Source organism: Vipera ursinii (assembly GCF_947247035.1).
Source record: "Vipera ursinii genome assembly, chromosome: 1".
Lineage (NCBI taxonomy): Eukaryota > Metazoa > Chordata > Lepidosauria > Squamata > Viperidae > Vipera > Vipera ursinii.
In genome coordinates this window covers 97,828,275-97,842,878 of record NC_139512.1, presented here as the reverse complement: position 1 = coordinate 97,842,878, position 14,604 = coordinate 97,828,275, and the positions used below count along the sequence as shown (strand labels likewise).

General features: G+C 37.1%; 1 protein-coding gene across 1 annotated transcript in view; it reads right to left on the bottom strand.

Moving 5' to 3' along the window:
• The window catches only part of GALNT18 (polypeptide N-acetylgalactosaminyltransferase 18), a gene marked incomplete at its 5' end in the record, with an annotated part of 361,412 nt that overhangs the window by 38,398 nt on the left and 308,410 nt on the right, over nt 1-14,604 (bottom strand). The window contains 3 exons of the mRNA XM_083355851.1: nt 5,607-5,702; nt 9,090-9,227; nt 11,637-11,822. Of these exons, the coding sequence (XP_083211977.1) occupies nt 5,607-5,702; nt 9,090-9,227; nt 11,637-11,822 (420 nt within the window). The remainder of the gene's footprint in view (nt 1-5,606; nt 5,703-9,089; nt 9,228-11,636; nt 11,823-14,604) is intronic.

Below are 14,604 nucleotides of genomic sequence, written 5' to 3'. Positions count from 1 at the left end.
TGAGCTGCATTGGTTACCAGTTGTCTTCCGGGTAAGGTTCAAGGTTTTGGTTATGATCTTTAAGTCCCTACATGGCATGGGTCCGCGATACCTTGAGGACCACCTGCTGCCGGCGTCGACTCCCCTCCGCCCTGTGCGTGCCCACAGAGAGGGCCTCCTCAGGGTGCCTCCGGTCAAGGAATGTCGACTGGTGGCCCCCAGGGGGAGGGCCTTCTCTGTGGGTGCTCCGGCATTATGGAACCAACTGCCGGTTGAGCTCCGGACGGCATCAGACCTCCGATCCTTCCGTCGCGGGTTGAAGACCCATTTATTTGAACTAGCGGGTCTGGCCTGATGGGGGTATATGGGTTTTTATAGGCTTGTTTTATCATTCTTGTTTTAACTTGGGCATTGATTTAATTGTTTTTTAATTTTTGTATTGTTATTTATATATGTCCTGTGAACCGCCCTGAGTCCCTTAGGGAGAAGGGCGGTATAGAAATCTCAATAAATTAAATTAAATTAAATTAATTTTATGACTCATGGACTTCAACTTCAACTTCAGCATAGCTGACTCAGGAATTCTGGGAGTTGAAGTCCATGAGTCATAAAAGAGCCAAGGTTGCCTACCCCTGGTATAGGGTTTCCTGCTTGAGTAGGGGGTTGGACTAGAAGATCTCCAAGGTCTCTTCCAACACTGTTATTCTGTTATATGCACTAAATCGCTTCCTAATACTTGCTAGCCTGTCTTCTATCCCAAGTCCAATTAATGCATTATTGACTGTTCTAATGAGCGCAGACCCCCCCACCACATTTAGGAGCATGTAGCTGGAGGCTCTCTTTTTTTTGGAATGGGGGCAGCTCCTTCCCCATCTAAACAGCAAAACAATATATCTGAGAGCTTCATTCCAAAGCCTATCTGGCCTTGGATGTGGAAAAGGCAGCCCCCTGCTGTGCTTGAATAGAGGGAAGGGGGAAAGCTTCCTACCATTAGATCAATGGTATTGAATGCTAGATGGAATGGAAGGAAAACAGAACCATTCAGAAAAACAAATTTGATTCAGGGTCATGTCAAAGGCTACTTAGACAATTGTAGTGTGGTTGCAAACACTTTGGGAAGTATGATTGTATAGAACTGGAAAATAATGGGGATAGGACAGTAGCAATGCATACTTTTTAATATTTGAATTTGCAATTGTATTTCACAAAGGGAGCAACATATTCTTAATAGGAAATAAATACAGTTCTATTGATAACAGTGCCAGAGTTTATAGCAAAAGGGTTCAGATCGCTAACTGCAGGTCATTTCCACAGGGGAAAAAATGCAACTTTTCATCCCATTAACTTCCATTAACTTGATCCCATAATGTTATTTCTGTAAATACTTTTTTAAAAAATGTTCTTGATAGGCAAAGAAGAGAAAACTTAATGATAGAATTAAAGTATCTTAGTTTCTAATGAAACCAGAGCTAATTACTTTAGAAAAGAACATGATGCAGGGAAGCAACATTTAATGGTCTTTCTTTTCAGACACTTGTTTCTATAAAACCCAAGTTAATGGAAGAATTATACCAGTGGTGGGATTCAGCCAGTTCACACCAGTTCAGCAGAACCGGTAGCTAATTTTTTGTTGCCCAGGACCAGAATGGACTTCCGGAAGCAGCATCCACACAGAGAACTGGTTGTTCACAGATTTGAATCCTATCACTGAATTATACCCAAATTCATATTAACATTCTAGCTACTACTTGACATTTAATGGATCAAGTAACTAACAGATGCTTTAAAATTTGGCTGACAGTGTACAGACACATCAACTATGCAAAATCTTCTTCTCTCAACTGTTCTTCCAAATTCTTGGCCTTGGACCTGTGTCACTCTCTATCTAAAAAAAATACTTTTATTGACTGCATAGTTTCACATGATACTCTTCTGTGTAAATTCACATCCCAGTGATTTTCTGATACTGTGAGCACTTGGTATTTTTCTTTGTATCTGGAATCTTTCAGCATGAAATACAATTTGCAAGCATACTATAGAGCAGGGGTCCCCAATCCCCGATCTGTGGACTGGCAATGGTCCAATGCATGCCAGAAACTGGGCTGGGCAAACAAATGAAGCCACATCTGTGGGATGCAGGCAGCATGGAAACTCTCATCCCCTTCAGTCCACAGAAAAACATCTGTCCAAAGAACCGGTCCCTGGTGCCCAAAAAGTTAGTGGCTGCTGCTCTAGAGATGCCCTAGAATGTGCCAGGATATCGCAGTTTTTACACACACACACACACACACACACACACACACACACACACACACACATCACCCTAAGGAGGTCACATCTAGCTTTAAAGAGTTTGCGACCAACTGCTTTCTTACAAGCCTACCATGTCTATATGTTTTCATAAGGAAGACTTGCTGACCACATCCCAGTTTCAGGATATTCATCTCACTGAAATATTGAAGTGTGCTTCATCTATACTAATGCAGTTTCCAGATTGAATAAATGTCTGTGATGCAGCATGCCAATTATTAAGATGGCCTAATGCATAGGCCATCTTAACTTGTCCTAGTCTAAATTTTCTTTTAATAGTCCCCTTTTTTCTTAATCTTCTTAATCTATTCTCATAGTTTCCTATCAGCTGCTATAAGTCTTATTAATTTATTTGTATTTTTAATGTTTCCTTATTGTATTTATTGTAGGATATATACTGGTCGGCAGTTTGGCGGGTCGAATACTGAGTGCCGCGTAACAGAGTGAGTGCCTGTTACTCGTCCCAGCTTCTGTCAACCTAGCAGTTCGAAAGCACGTCAAAATGCAAGTAGAAAAATAGGGACCACTACAGTGGGAAGGTAACAGCGTTCCATGCGCCTTTGGCGTCTAGTCATGCCGGCCACATGACCATGGAGACGTCCTCGGACAAGCGCTGGCTCTTCAGCTTTGAAACGGAGATGAGCACCGGCCCCTAGAGTTGGAAATGACTAGCACGCATGTGCGGGGGAACCTTTACTTTTACCTTTTATATACTGGTTTATAACTTTTTTTGTTTCATTTTTAAAATTTATAAATTATAGAAACCACTTTGATTTTTTTAAAGTAAAAAGCAATAGAAAATATTGAAACAAATGTTGGAAGCTGCAAGCATGATGCATATCTGTCTGGTGGACATTAAATTGTCTCCCAGCTTCAACAATAGTTGTTTTGTTCATCCTCTAATTCTGGATTATGAAGGCAGCAACATCAGATAGTTGAAACCATCTCTAACCATGGCCTCTGGGCAATAAAAACAGCATAAAAGAAGCCATCTATAGAGATAGCCAGTTGCAATTGAAAAAATAACGGCAGAGGTTTTACCACATTTTCATGACAGAAGCCATGATAGGTATGTCCACATACATTCTGGTTCAGAAACATTTTTGCCAAATGTATAACCTCCAGAACATGGGTGGGCAACAGTCAATTATTCAGAAACTGGAACTAAATGATAACAGGTTATGTGAGATGCAGACCGGTTCAGGTCTATCTTCTCATCTGTATTCAAACTTGATAAACTGTAAAAACATATTCAGAAATTAATATGTTTCCTACATATCTTCATTTTGATATCATCTCCACAAGGAAATTTGGTGAACAGAAGTATAGGCCAGTAAAGACCACAACATTAGGAGTTCTTTGCAACTGCCAAAATATATCAAAGTCAATGTTGGAGAAACTCATCTAGTTCAGATCATATTGTTTTGTACAATTGATATTAATCTACATCAAGTCTACTTAATGAAAGTATAGTGCTAAACCTCAGTTTCTGGAAAACTTACAACACCGATAGAACATTTATGTTGTACTTAGTTGCAAAACAGGTCAATCAAATCCAAAAAAATTGCAAATAATGAAACCTTTTATGTGCACCATAATATAATTACATTTTTTCCAGTCTGAATTTGCAACAGTCTCTTTAGCATTACCATAGCAGATAAAGGATACATCAAAACATATTATAAAATAATTCCAGAAGGTAAAGAAGAAAGACTTTTAATAACTTATGAATAACAGAAGAAGGATTTGGTTACTTGCAGAACACTGAATTTTGTTAGACTTTCCCCTTGGCAAATGATAGTTATTAAAAATAAGGTTGAGGAGGAGAGAAAAGCTTTAGCCAGTGCAGTGTCTAAGCAGACTCTGAAAATTTCTCTTCATCATTCATAATTTACTCTAGTGTACCCTCACTAGCACAATCAATATTAATTACATCTTATACAGGAAAACCAATTCTACTAGATGTGAAAATGGTGGCTGAATATCTTTTCACGATTATATAGAAACAAAAACTGAGCAAAGACAATCAACTTCCCAATATTTCTCAATCTAACCTGTTAGAAGTTGGTTCTTTAGTCAAATATTATCCATCCCCTTCACAAAATATGCAGATCACATTATTGGCAATGTATGGGCCACATATAAGAAGCTCAAAAAGAAAAATAATAATGTGATAAAGGTCTTTGGGGAAAAAAGTCTTAAGGACACTATGAATATTTATCAAGTCATGATTACACAGTTCCACTAATTTGATTTAACAATACAATTTTAGATAGCACTAAGTCATACAAATTCACTTCTACTACTATTTGATATTCTACAAGTAAAACTTCTGAAGACAACTAATAGGTGTGATCCAATGATACATGCATGCTTAATATGGGAATGTAAGCCACTAGGAATTCCATGTGGGATTTCTAAGATGCCAATCAACTCAACAGATCATCCACAGAAAAGGTTCTCCTTTGGGCAACTACTTTCCTATCTCATCTCAAAAGGAACTAAACCGGGAGGCAAAAAATTATATTATTTATTACAAGTGCATCTCTCTAGTTTCTAATGGTCTTTGGATCTTTTTATCCCTGGTTCATCTTGTATTACCTAGAAAACAGACTTCTAGAAAATCACAATAGATTGGTCTAAAGCAGGGGTAGGCAACCTCGGCTCTTTTATGACTCATGGACTTCAACTCCCAGAATTCCTGAGTCAGCTATGCTGACTCAGGAATTCTGGGAGTTGAAGTCCATGAGTCATAAAAGAGCCGAGGTTGCCTACCCCTGGCCTAAAATAAAACTCGCATAGCAACATTTGAAATGATTACATGATGTTATGTAATGCTTCTATATCAAAGGCCAAAATTAAACCATGGGATTTCCATGCCTGATTGTTTCTTGAAAAGCCAAAAGAACTATAATTCTCTACTCTTTTATTATAAACTCAAGCATATTTACTGGAAGAATAAGTGTGTGTGCACATGTGTGTTGTAAATGACATTAATATGTGAGATGTAGAAACATAGAGGAAATAAATGCCCATGAAATAGTTAATGATGCATTCACGCTCTGGATTCTATTTTTTTTTCTAGGAAGAAAAATAAAAGTCTATGCCAACAATTCTATGCATTCTTAATTTTCCATTGTGACTTTTTGACAAGGCACTAATTAAGAAATTCATAATACTTAACATCAGGAGGAAAGATTATTTCCATTTATTATTAACAGTCTTAGAAAGTATTGTAGTAGAAAAATAATTGCTGGTTACAATACGGTTCTTTCTACATATGGGTGAGTATAAGATGCAAGATTAATCTTACTAACCTGTGGTGTCATTCCATGGCAGATGTACATGATTGGAATATTTTCTGTATCTGGTCCCTGATCAAGACACAGATCACTTTTTAGGGAATTCTGAAGCTAGGAAACATAGAGAAGAGGGGTAAGGACTCAGAAAAAAGAATGTAAATTACTTGTTAAAACAGGACAAGAATTATACCTGTTTGCAACTATATTTTTGCAATAACTATTTAAATATCATTGAGAGAAAAGGCTAATCTGTTTAAACTAAGTAAGAATACACAGTGTGAAATTTTGGCATAGACTGTAATATACCTTTTAATTAATTAAATTTAGGCACTACCTGACTCTGAACTGTCTCTGGACAACTTACAGTTTAATAAACTGGGAAAGCACAATTCAAAGCAAAGCCAGGTGGGTTGTGGTCCCTCTATACAAAAGTGCAGATAAATCACATCCAACAAAGAGCACCATCCATCCCAATGCAAGGCCTGGGAAAACAACCAGGTCTTCAAGACCTTACAGCCAACTTTGCATTTAAAAAAAGAATTTCAATTAAAGATCAAAGAATTTCAAATCAATTCAAAATTTACTAGGATTCCAACAGTAAACTTGCTCAGTAAATGAGCGGTTTGTTCACTTTTGGCCAAACTTCAGATCATTAATGCGCATTTTCCAAAACAACAACCCCCCATCATTTGTTTATTTATTTATTTATTTATTTATTTATTTATTTATTTATTTATTTATTTATTTATTTATTTATTTATTTTTGGGACTTATATTCTGCCCTATCTCCCAAAGGACTCAGGGCGGCTAACAACAATAAAATACAATGATACAAAAGTTAAAAAAGAAATTGAATTAATAGCCAGATGATATTAAATTATTGCCAGATGATACAATGTAAATTGTGTTCAATATATCTTCCCAGTGCCTTGGATTCAATTTTTTAATACACAATTTGTTTCACAGTACTGCAAAATACTATTGCTTTGTATATAACAGTATAGAAATACAAACTTCACAAAACCTGTCTAAACTATATTAGGATTCCAAATATGTGGATGGTTATTATACAGTAGCTAAGAGAAGCATAGAACTATCACTTTCCTTTCAGTTAGTTTTCATCCAGATTTCAGCAGCCGAAATATAGCACAACTATACTACAAAGATTGTACAAATAACATAAGATTGGAAGGAATTTTGAAGATGATCTAATTCAATTCTTTGCCTGGTATGGGATTCAACTACCCAGAAAATAAAATATCATTACAAATAGCTTGTATATTCATTGTTATATATGATTCAAACAAACATTTATATCATTAAGCAATTCAGGGATGAAAATGAATCCATTTGCGGATTAATTAAATTATTAGATAAATTCACCCAAGAATTTTTATTATTTTGGCCATACAAATGGTAGCCTAGATCAGTGTTTTTCAACCTTTTTTGGGCAAAGGCACATTTGTTTCATGAAAAAAATCACGAGGCACTCCACCATTAGAAAATGTTAAAAAATTTAACTCTGTGCCTATATTGACTATATATAAAGTAATTCTCTTGAATAGGAATCAAATAAACACAAAGAAAGTATTTTATAATTACTTTTCAATTTTTCCCACGGCACACCAGGCAACATCTGGTTGAAAAACACTGGCCTAGATTTTTTTTTTTACTTTCCCAGATAGGTGGCTATTTACAAGTATATTGCAACATCCAATTAGTATATTCAAAACATTTAATGTGTGCTTAATTTTTAAATAAGAGCCACTTTGGTATAATGGAGAAGGCATTAGGCTAGAAATTAAGAGACTAAGAGTTCTTGTCCCATATTAGGCACAAAACCGACTGGGTGAACTTGAATCTATCATACCATCTAACTATGGGAAGCAGGCAATGTCCAATTGTTTCCAAAAACTTGCCAAGAAGAGTACAGGGACTTGTCCAGCCTGCTAACAAAAGTAATCAATGGCTTGAAGGCACACACACACACACACACACACACACACACACACACACTAATTGAACTCCACACAAACAATAACATATATATGTGTGCGATAAAGCATGTGGAATATTGTCTGAGGTTCTCGTTGTCACACTTCAAAAAGATATATTGATGCCAGAGGAGATTCAAAGGAGGACAGCTAAGATGATCCAAGGGGCTACAGTAATTTTCTATGAAGAAATGTGATATTTGGGTTTATTAATCTAGAACGGATGTGAATGAGAGGGGACATGATTGAGGTGTGCAAACATATTTATTATTTATTTTAATCCCATTTATATCCCGCCCTTCTCCGAAGACTCAGGGCGGCTTACAATTTAAGCATAAACCAATGTGCTTAGCAGTAGCCTTCATTCTATGTATACAGTATGCCTGCTTATTAGGGCTTTCACACACACCCCAAGCGGCATTATTACAAAGTCAGCTTATTGCCCCCAACAATCTGGGTCCTCATTTTACCTACCTCGGAAGGATGGAAGGCTGAGTCAACCTTGAGCCTGGTGGGATGCGAACCTGCACTAATTGCAGGCAGCTGGTGTTACTTAAGAAGGCATTAGCCCACTGCTCCACCAAGGCTCTTGTTCAGTGTGTTGCAGAAATCCTGTTAAAAATCTGATTTTTAGTAACAGGAAGACAAATATCAAAATTGAAATGTATCAAAGAGATGGGACAATCTAAAATGAATGCTACTAAAATGCTTCAAGTAGCCTTGTGCTTGAATCTATCTATATACATGCATTTGGAGTAGTGGATAAAGTGTGCAAGGACAAGCTCTTTTTCTCTTCCCCAAATACCTAGGATCAGAGGTCACCCAATGAAACTGAATCTTGGGAGAATCAGGACAGACAAAATGAAATATTTTTAATATAATTTTTGGAATTTGCTCCCATGAAATTTAGTGCTGGCTACCAACATAATTGGCTTCAAAAAAGAGGTAGACCAACTCATGGAAGTCATGGCTCCTAATCTTCTGAGGGTTATTTGCTGAATGACTAGTGAGTTTCCTTGTGCAGTTGGTTGGCCACTGTAAGACAAGACTGCTGGAGTAGATGAGTCAGGGATTTGATCCCTCAGGACAATACTTATGTCCTTATGAATGCTATTTTCCAGTGCTAATTAATCACAATACTCTCAGTTGTGACTGCAACACCAGAGCCCTGGTGGTGCAGTGGTTAGAATACAGTATTGCAGGCTAACTCTGCCCACAGCCTGGAGTTCAAGTTTGACTGGCTCAAGGTTGACTTAGCCTTCCATCCTTTCCAGGTCAGCAAAATGAGGACCCATATTGTTGGAGGCAATATACTGACATTATAATATGCCCAGAGAATGCTGTAAAGCACTATGGAGTGGCATATAAATCTATTGCTATTATAAACAGACACATTTTTTTTCTTCAGGCTTTTCTCTGTGGAACATGCTCAGTCCACCTGCAGGAAACCACTCATCACTATTTCCTCCCTAGGACTCTCAAGCAAATGTAAAATGTCTCTTACCACCCCATAGGCAACAGTGTCAGAGTACATTCTCATCTCAGGATATACACTGACAAGATACCACCGGAAGGTCTTGCACTGCAGCTTTTTCCTCAAGGCTTTCCTCTCTGAGATGTCCCCAATGTCAATTCCAGAATCCTACACATGAGGGCCAGAAGATCAGAAATATCAAAGTCATTCTTGTCACACACAGAGCATTTATTTCATTAACATTTCAACTTTAGCGATCAAGTTTCCCACACGTTTTGAAAGATTTTTTTAATCAGTTCCACAATGATCATTTTTGAAGAGACAATTTCCAGATTCCAAAACAACTGAAACCAAATAGCAAGATGGTCTGGAGAATATTTCTGTCAACAAAATCAGGAACATCTTCCAGACATTACTAGCTTGCTGAAGCTGAGGCATGACTTTATCAATGCATAGACCCTTTGCATTTTTCAGTCCACCTTTTCCTTTTGCACATATGAATATGCTGCAACAGATGTAAGTCACAAGTCACTTTTTTCAGTGCCATTGTAACTTTGGTCACTAAACTGTTGTAAGTCAAGGACTATCTGTCATGGTTCCGATAGATGAGAACAGTAAAAACAGAACTCCAAGGCAAAAGGTTTTCCTTAAAGAACATATTTATTGGCTACAAAGCATCGGCACGGTCAAACGTGAAACCAAGACTGGAGTTCCCTCCCCAAACATTATAATGTTACTAAATTGAACGTCCCACCCCAGCACAATGTCATTAATTACATTCCCCAATAAACTACTTTAGTGGGCTTTCTAACAAAAGGCTAAGCCCGCCAAATCCAAGCAGCAATGACCTTGGTTCCCATGGGACAATTTATTGTTTAGTCTAAACTTAAAACCACTCATCCCCCCTCCCAGTACTGTGGCAACTGAAAACGAAGCAGAAATGGCTTCAGCCAGAATTGTTGCAGCATTGACACTACCTGTATTTTCATAAAATATTATTTTATGCTACATGATGCAAGCTTATAAAATTATATATATTATGGAGGTAGAGGGGCGGGTTCCCCAAACAGACCAGTTCTATATTAGACTTCAGGTCCGGGGACTGTTCTTTTTTTTCCCCAATACTCTCAATTTCTCTCTCTATGATCTTGATGTACTTGTATTAATTAATTGAGTGGAATTGATTTGTAATGTTCAGCTAATATTTATTGTGTTCTGAGCATTGTTCCTACAGTCCTATCAAAATCAGTTAGAAGTACAACTGAGAAAAGTTTCAGGTGATATAAATCATGTGATGAACATTCATTGCTGAACCAGATGATCTTATCTTCATTATACAATTATCCTAATCTGGTTCTTGTACTATAAAGTTGCTGAAAAAATTAAATGTAATTGCAGCCAGATTATAATTGTAAAATGACCATTTTTAACTGATAATCATCTTGACTTGGCTAAGGGACATCTTGTCTTGGTGTCAAATTTCCGAAATATGGGCTTTTCAAGTGACTCTGAGGCATTGTTTACCTTAAAAGTCCTTTATTTAGCCTAATACACCAGCAAATGCTTGCTTGAAGGAAGCTGGAATCTGAAATCTCTGCCCCCTTGCACAATATATTAAACACAATTCTCCACCTTTCTAATTTTGTCATTAATCATATTCTCCAATTAATTTAAAGAATCAGTTCCCTTCCATTAGACAACCCGCCAAGTTCTTATCTTCTTTAATGTCATAAGGCCTTGAGGCACAATCTTCCTCCTCCCAGCCTCCCAGCCTTAACCCTATCTCCTAAAGCAATACACAAGTTTAACTTATGAAATAGCTGCTTCTTCATCTCTTGTCAAGCAAGAACATTCGATGTTAGCAGCATTGACACTTGGGCTTATATGTTTCTCTAAGCAGACTTTTGCAAAATCCAACTGGACTGTTGTTTTTTTCTGAGGAAGAAGACATTTCACTTCTCATCTAAGAAGTTTCATCGGCTCTGGCAGTATGGTGTGTGGGTGTTAGAAGATTAGTTCTGATAGGAGGGGTGTCTGCAGATATATCTTTGCAGACATCTGGTTGTTAGTGTTCTCTCTAAAGCTCCTGAAGCCACTTTGGAGCCACTTGGGAGTTTATCTGCCCCCTCGGGGTCACCTGTATCAGAATCAAATGGTGGTGGACTCTTCTTGGAACTATTGCCAGGGCTGAGTTGTAGGCAGGAGATTGGTGTCTTATCCTTCCCCCTTTGTTGAGACGGCTGGTCAGTGATACGTATTAGTGCAGAGGTCCCCAACCTTTTGGGCACCAGGGACTGGTTCCACTGAGAGGTTTTTTGATGGACCGGAGGGGGCGTGGTTTTGTGTGCTGCCTGCATCCCGCAGATGGGGCTTTGCTTGTTTGTGTGGATTGGTTCCTGGCATGCTGCGGTCCAGTACTGGTCCATGGACTGGGGGCTGGGGACCCCTGTATTAGTGGCTATCTGCTATCACTTGGTTTCACAAGACAGATTCTTAAAGAAACTTTATGAAATTGAAATAGATAGTGGTTTGAAACATAAGACTATATGGTCATACTGATGTCCATTTATAGCCTACCTCCTGAGGAATATTCCATGCCATGTAAACATGGCTTTTGAATTCATCCATCCAAACTTCAGCCACTCTTAGTGCATTTCTTCGGACATGGGATGTTAGATCTTCTGTGTATGGCTTATGGGCTCGTTCAATATGGGCAATCCTAGAGCAAGGCAGCACTTCAACACTACCACCACACTGCCAGACCTAGAAAAAAAAATATTCTGCAATATTGTGTAGATTCATTCTACCAACTGTTTAATAGTCCCTCTACCAGATTTCACAATGTTTAGGAATCTCTCCTGGCTGTATACACACTATAACTCATAGTGTATGAAAGCACTATATATAATTTCATTTCTGGTATTAAAAATATAAGTTGTATCTAAATTTTAGAGATATACAGTATTAGTCACCTTCCCTATTTAGAATTTGAATCTGGGTACATGAACTTCAGGGAAGCATAAATAAATAAAGTAACTCATACAAGGCTGAATGTACCTATTTTTGACCTACCTATTTGAAGTAGTTTTGTGTAAATTATGTTTTAGACAAAAATGAGAGGATAAGATACCATCTTAAGTACATTTACATAGGGCCTTCAAACTGAAGAATTCTACCTCATCCCTAAATCTTCTCTGCAAAGTATTACTGTTAGGTAGAATTTTGGGAAGTCATTTTCTTTTAGCCCTACTATGAAATCTGGACTTGATGGATTGTTTTATTTTAAACTAACATACTGGTTGAAATAAGTCAGCTGACCAGTCAATCAGAATATCAAAATTAACTTTGCCAGGTTTGTTCATTTCCTATTCATACTCAAGTTCTCAACTGGTGACAATACCCTGAATAACATGCATGGGCTAACAGTCCTATTTAATCCTTGGATGAGAGAAAAACAGGCAGTAGAATAAATTAAGAAGCTGAAAAAGGCAATGATAAACCATTTTCATATTGTTGCCAGAGAAGTCCATGAAATGGAAGGCTTTCCTTTTTCCTTTTCATTCATCTATTATGCCATGTTCAGTACCTATTTTACATATTTAGACCATTTGGCTACAATACAATTAACCAGCACACTGGCTGGGGAATCCTGGGGATTGAAGTCCATATATTTTAAAGTTGGTAAGATTGAGAAACACTGGGATAAATATTTAATAGCATCAAACACTAGTCAAATATGCGAAAGGTTCAGGTTGTTTATAAGGATGATGCTCTGTTTTCTCTTTTTTTAAGTGTTTTTTTTTAGTCATTCCCTAATTACATCCAGCATATACTAGAAGACAAAAGATTCATTGTTCCTCCATCTTATATTAACTTCACCATTTATGCTAGTAAGAGCTTCCCTTTTTATCTCTAGAATTTTGCTATATAGTGAAAACAAAGAATGGGGCACTTTTTGTCTCATATCAAGCTGTTATGGAAAGCATTAAGACACTATTAATATCATAGATATTTGTGAAGAATGTTTTAAAAAGTACCTAAAATCTCTTTTGTTTAATACAATAACAAAGAATAAAGAATGCTTGTGAATGTTAATAGATTTTCCTCTGGCAGTACATATCATTTGTTTTCATTTTTATATATATAATACAAAAAACCCACAATTGATTATAATAGAAAATAGAGACAGAAAGGGAAAAAAATGCAATCATAAGGATAAAAAAGATAAAAGTTTCTATCCTGAAACATAACATGCCAAACGTTTATGAATATGATCGATTTTTGTTTGAGTTCTATTGGCTTACAACACAGTAAATTTCACAGTAAATGTTAAAGTCCGTATTTTTCTATTCAGTCCATATGTTAGGATGTTTTGGTGTTTCCCAGGGTTTGCAGAACTAATCTTAGATGCTGTTATTAAAAGTAAAAGGAATTCTTAAATTTATCCCTTCCACCATTTCTTTAAAGTAGCCCATTACATTAGGAGTTTTAATTCTCTGGTAACTGGCTGCCTCTTATATATTGATTGTTATATTTAGGGCTTTTTTTTCTCATAGAACGCTCAGAATGGAGTTCCGGCACCTTTTTTGGATGGAACCTTGTAGGGTAGGCAAGGTGGGTTGTATGTCATGTGTGAGTTCCGCCACCTTTTTCTTTTACAAAAAAAGCACTGGTTATAGAAACACTATTGTTCTACCTTAATTGAATATGAATACACAGTGAAAAATATTAGTTATGTGCCAAATTGAGGTGTTTTCCTTGACTTTTACTCCTTTGGTTTCTATGTGTTGTTTAACCATCTGCTGTAATTGCCATAAAATTGCTTTTATGTGAAGTCTTTAAGAAGAGATTGGACAACCATTTGACTGAAATGGTGTAGGGTCTCCTGCTTGAACAGGGGGGTGGATTAGAACAGGGGCATTGAACTGGTGACCCCCGGGGCCGGAGGTGTTATGTGCAGGCCATGCCCACCCCAGCTCTGCAAAGGCAAAAAATGTTGTGATATGTCACGTGACACGATCGAGTTTGACACCTGTGGACTAGAAAATCTTCAACTTCCCTTCCAGCTCTGTTATTTTGTTATTTTTCTGACTAGCACATGCCACATAATGGCATCAGAACATACTTATATTCTGGTTTTACTATTTGACTTAATAAGATGGACATTTGAAAATCTGGTTTTAAGAGTATTAATACCATTTTACCATTCAATTATCCAATTAAGACCAAATGCATAATTACTTTTTTTCCTCCCAAATCATTGTCTAAAATTTAGGAGAACTGAACAGTATCTCCTTATAATTGTAATTTCCAATAGAAGAGGTCCAATTTCATAAAACTGATATGAACAAAACATATAAAAACCTGTATTTTAAAAAAACATTTTCACCTCTACTCTGTTATACACAGTACAGATGGATTATACTAGCCACAAGTTCTGTTCCTTCCATACATTGGAATTTCACAAATGTGTAGATCACATTTGCTACTTCTCACATTATGGTGCATAATTGATTTATACCAATGACCAACAACTTGAAGATAT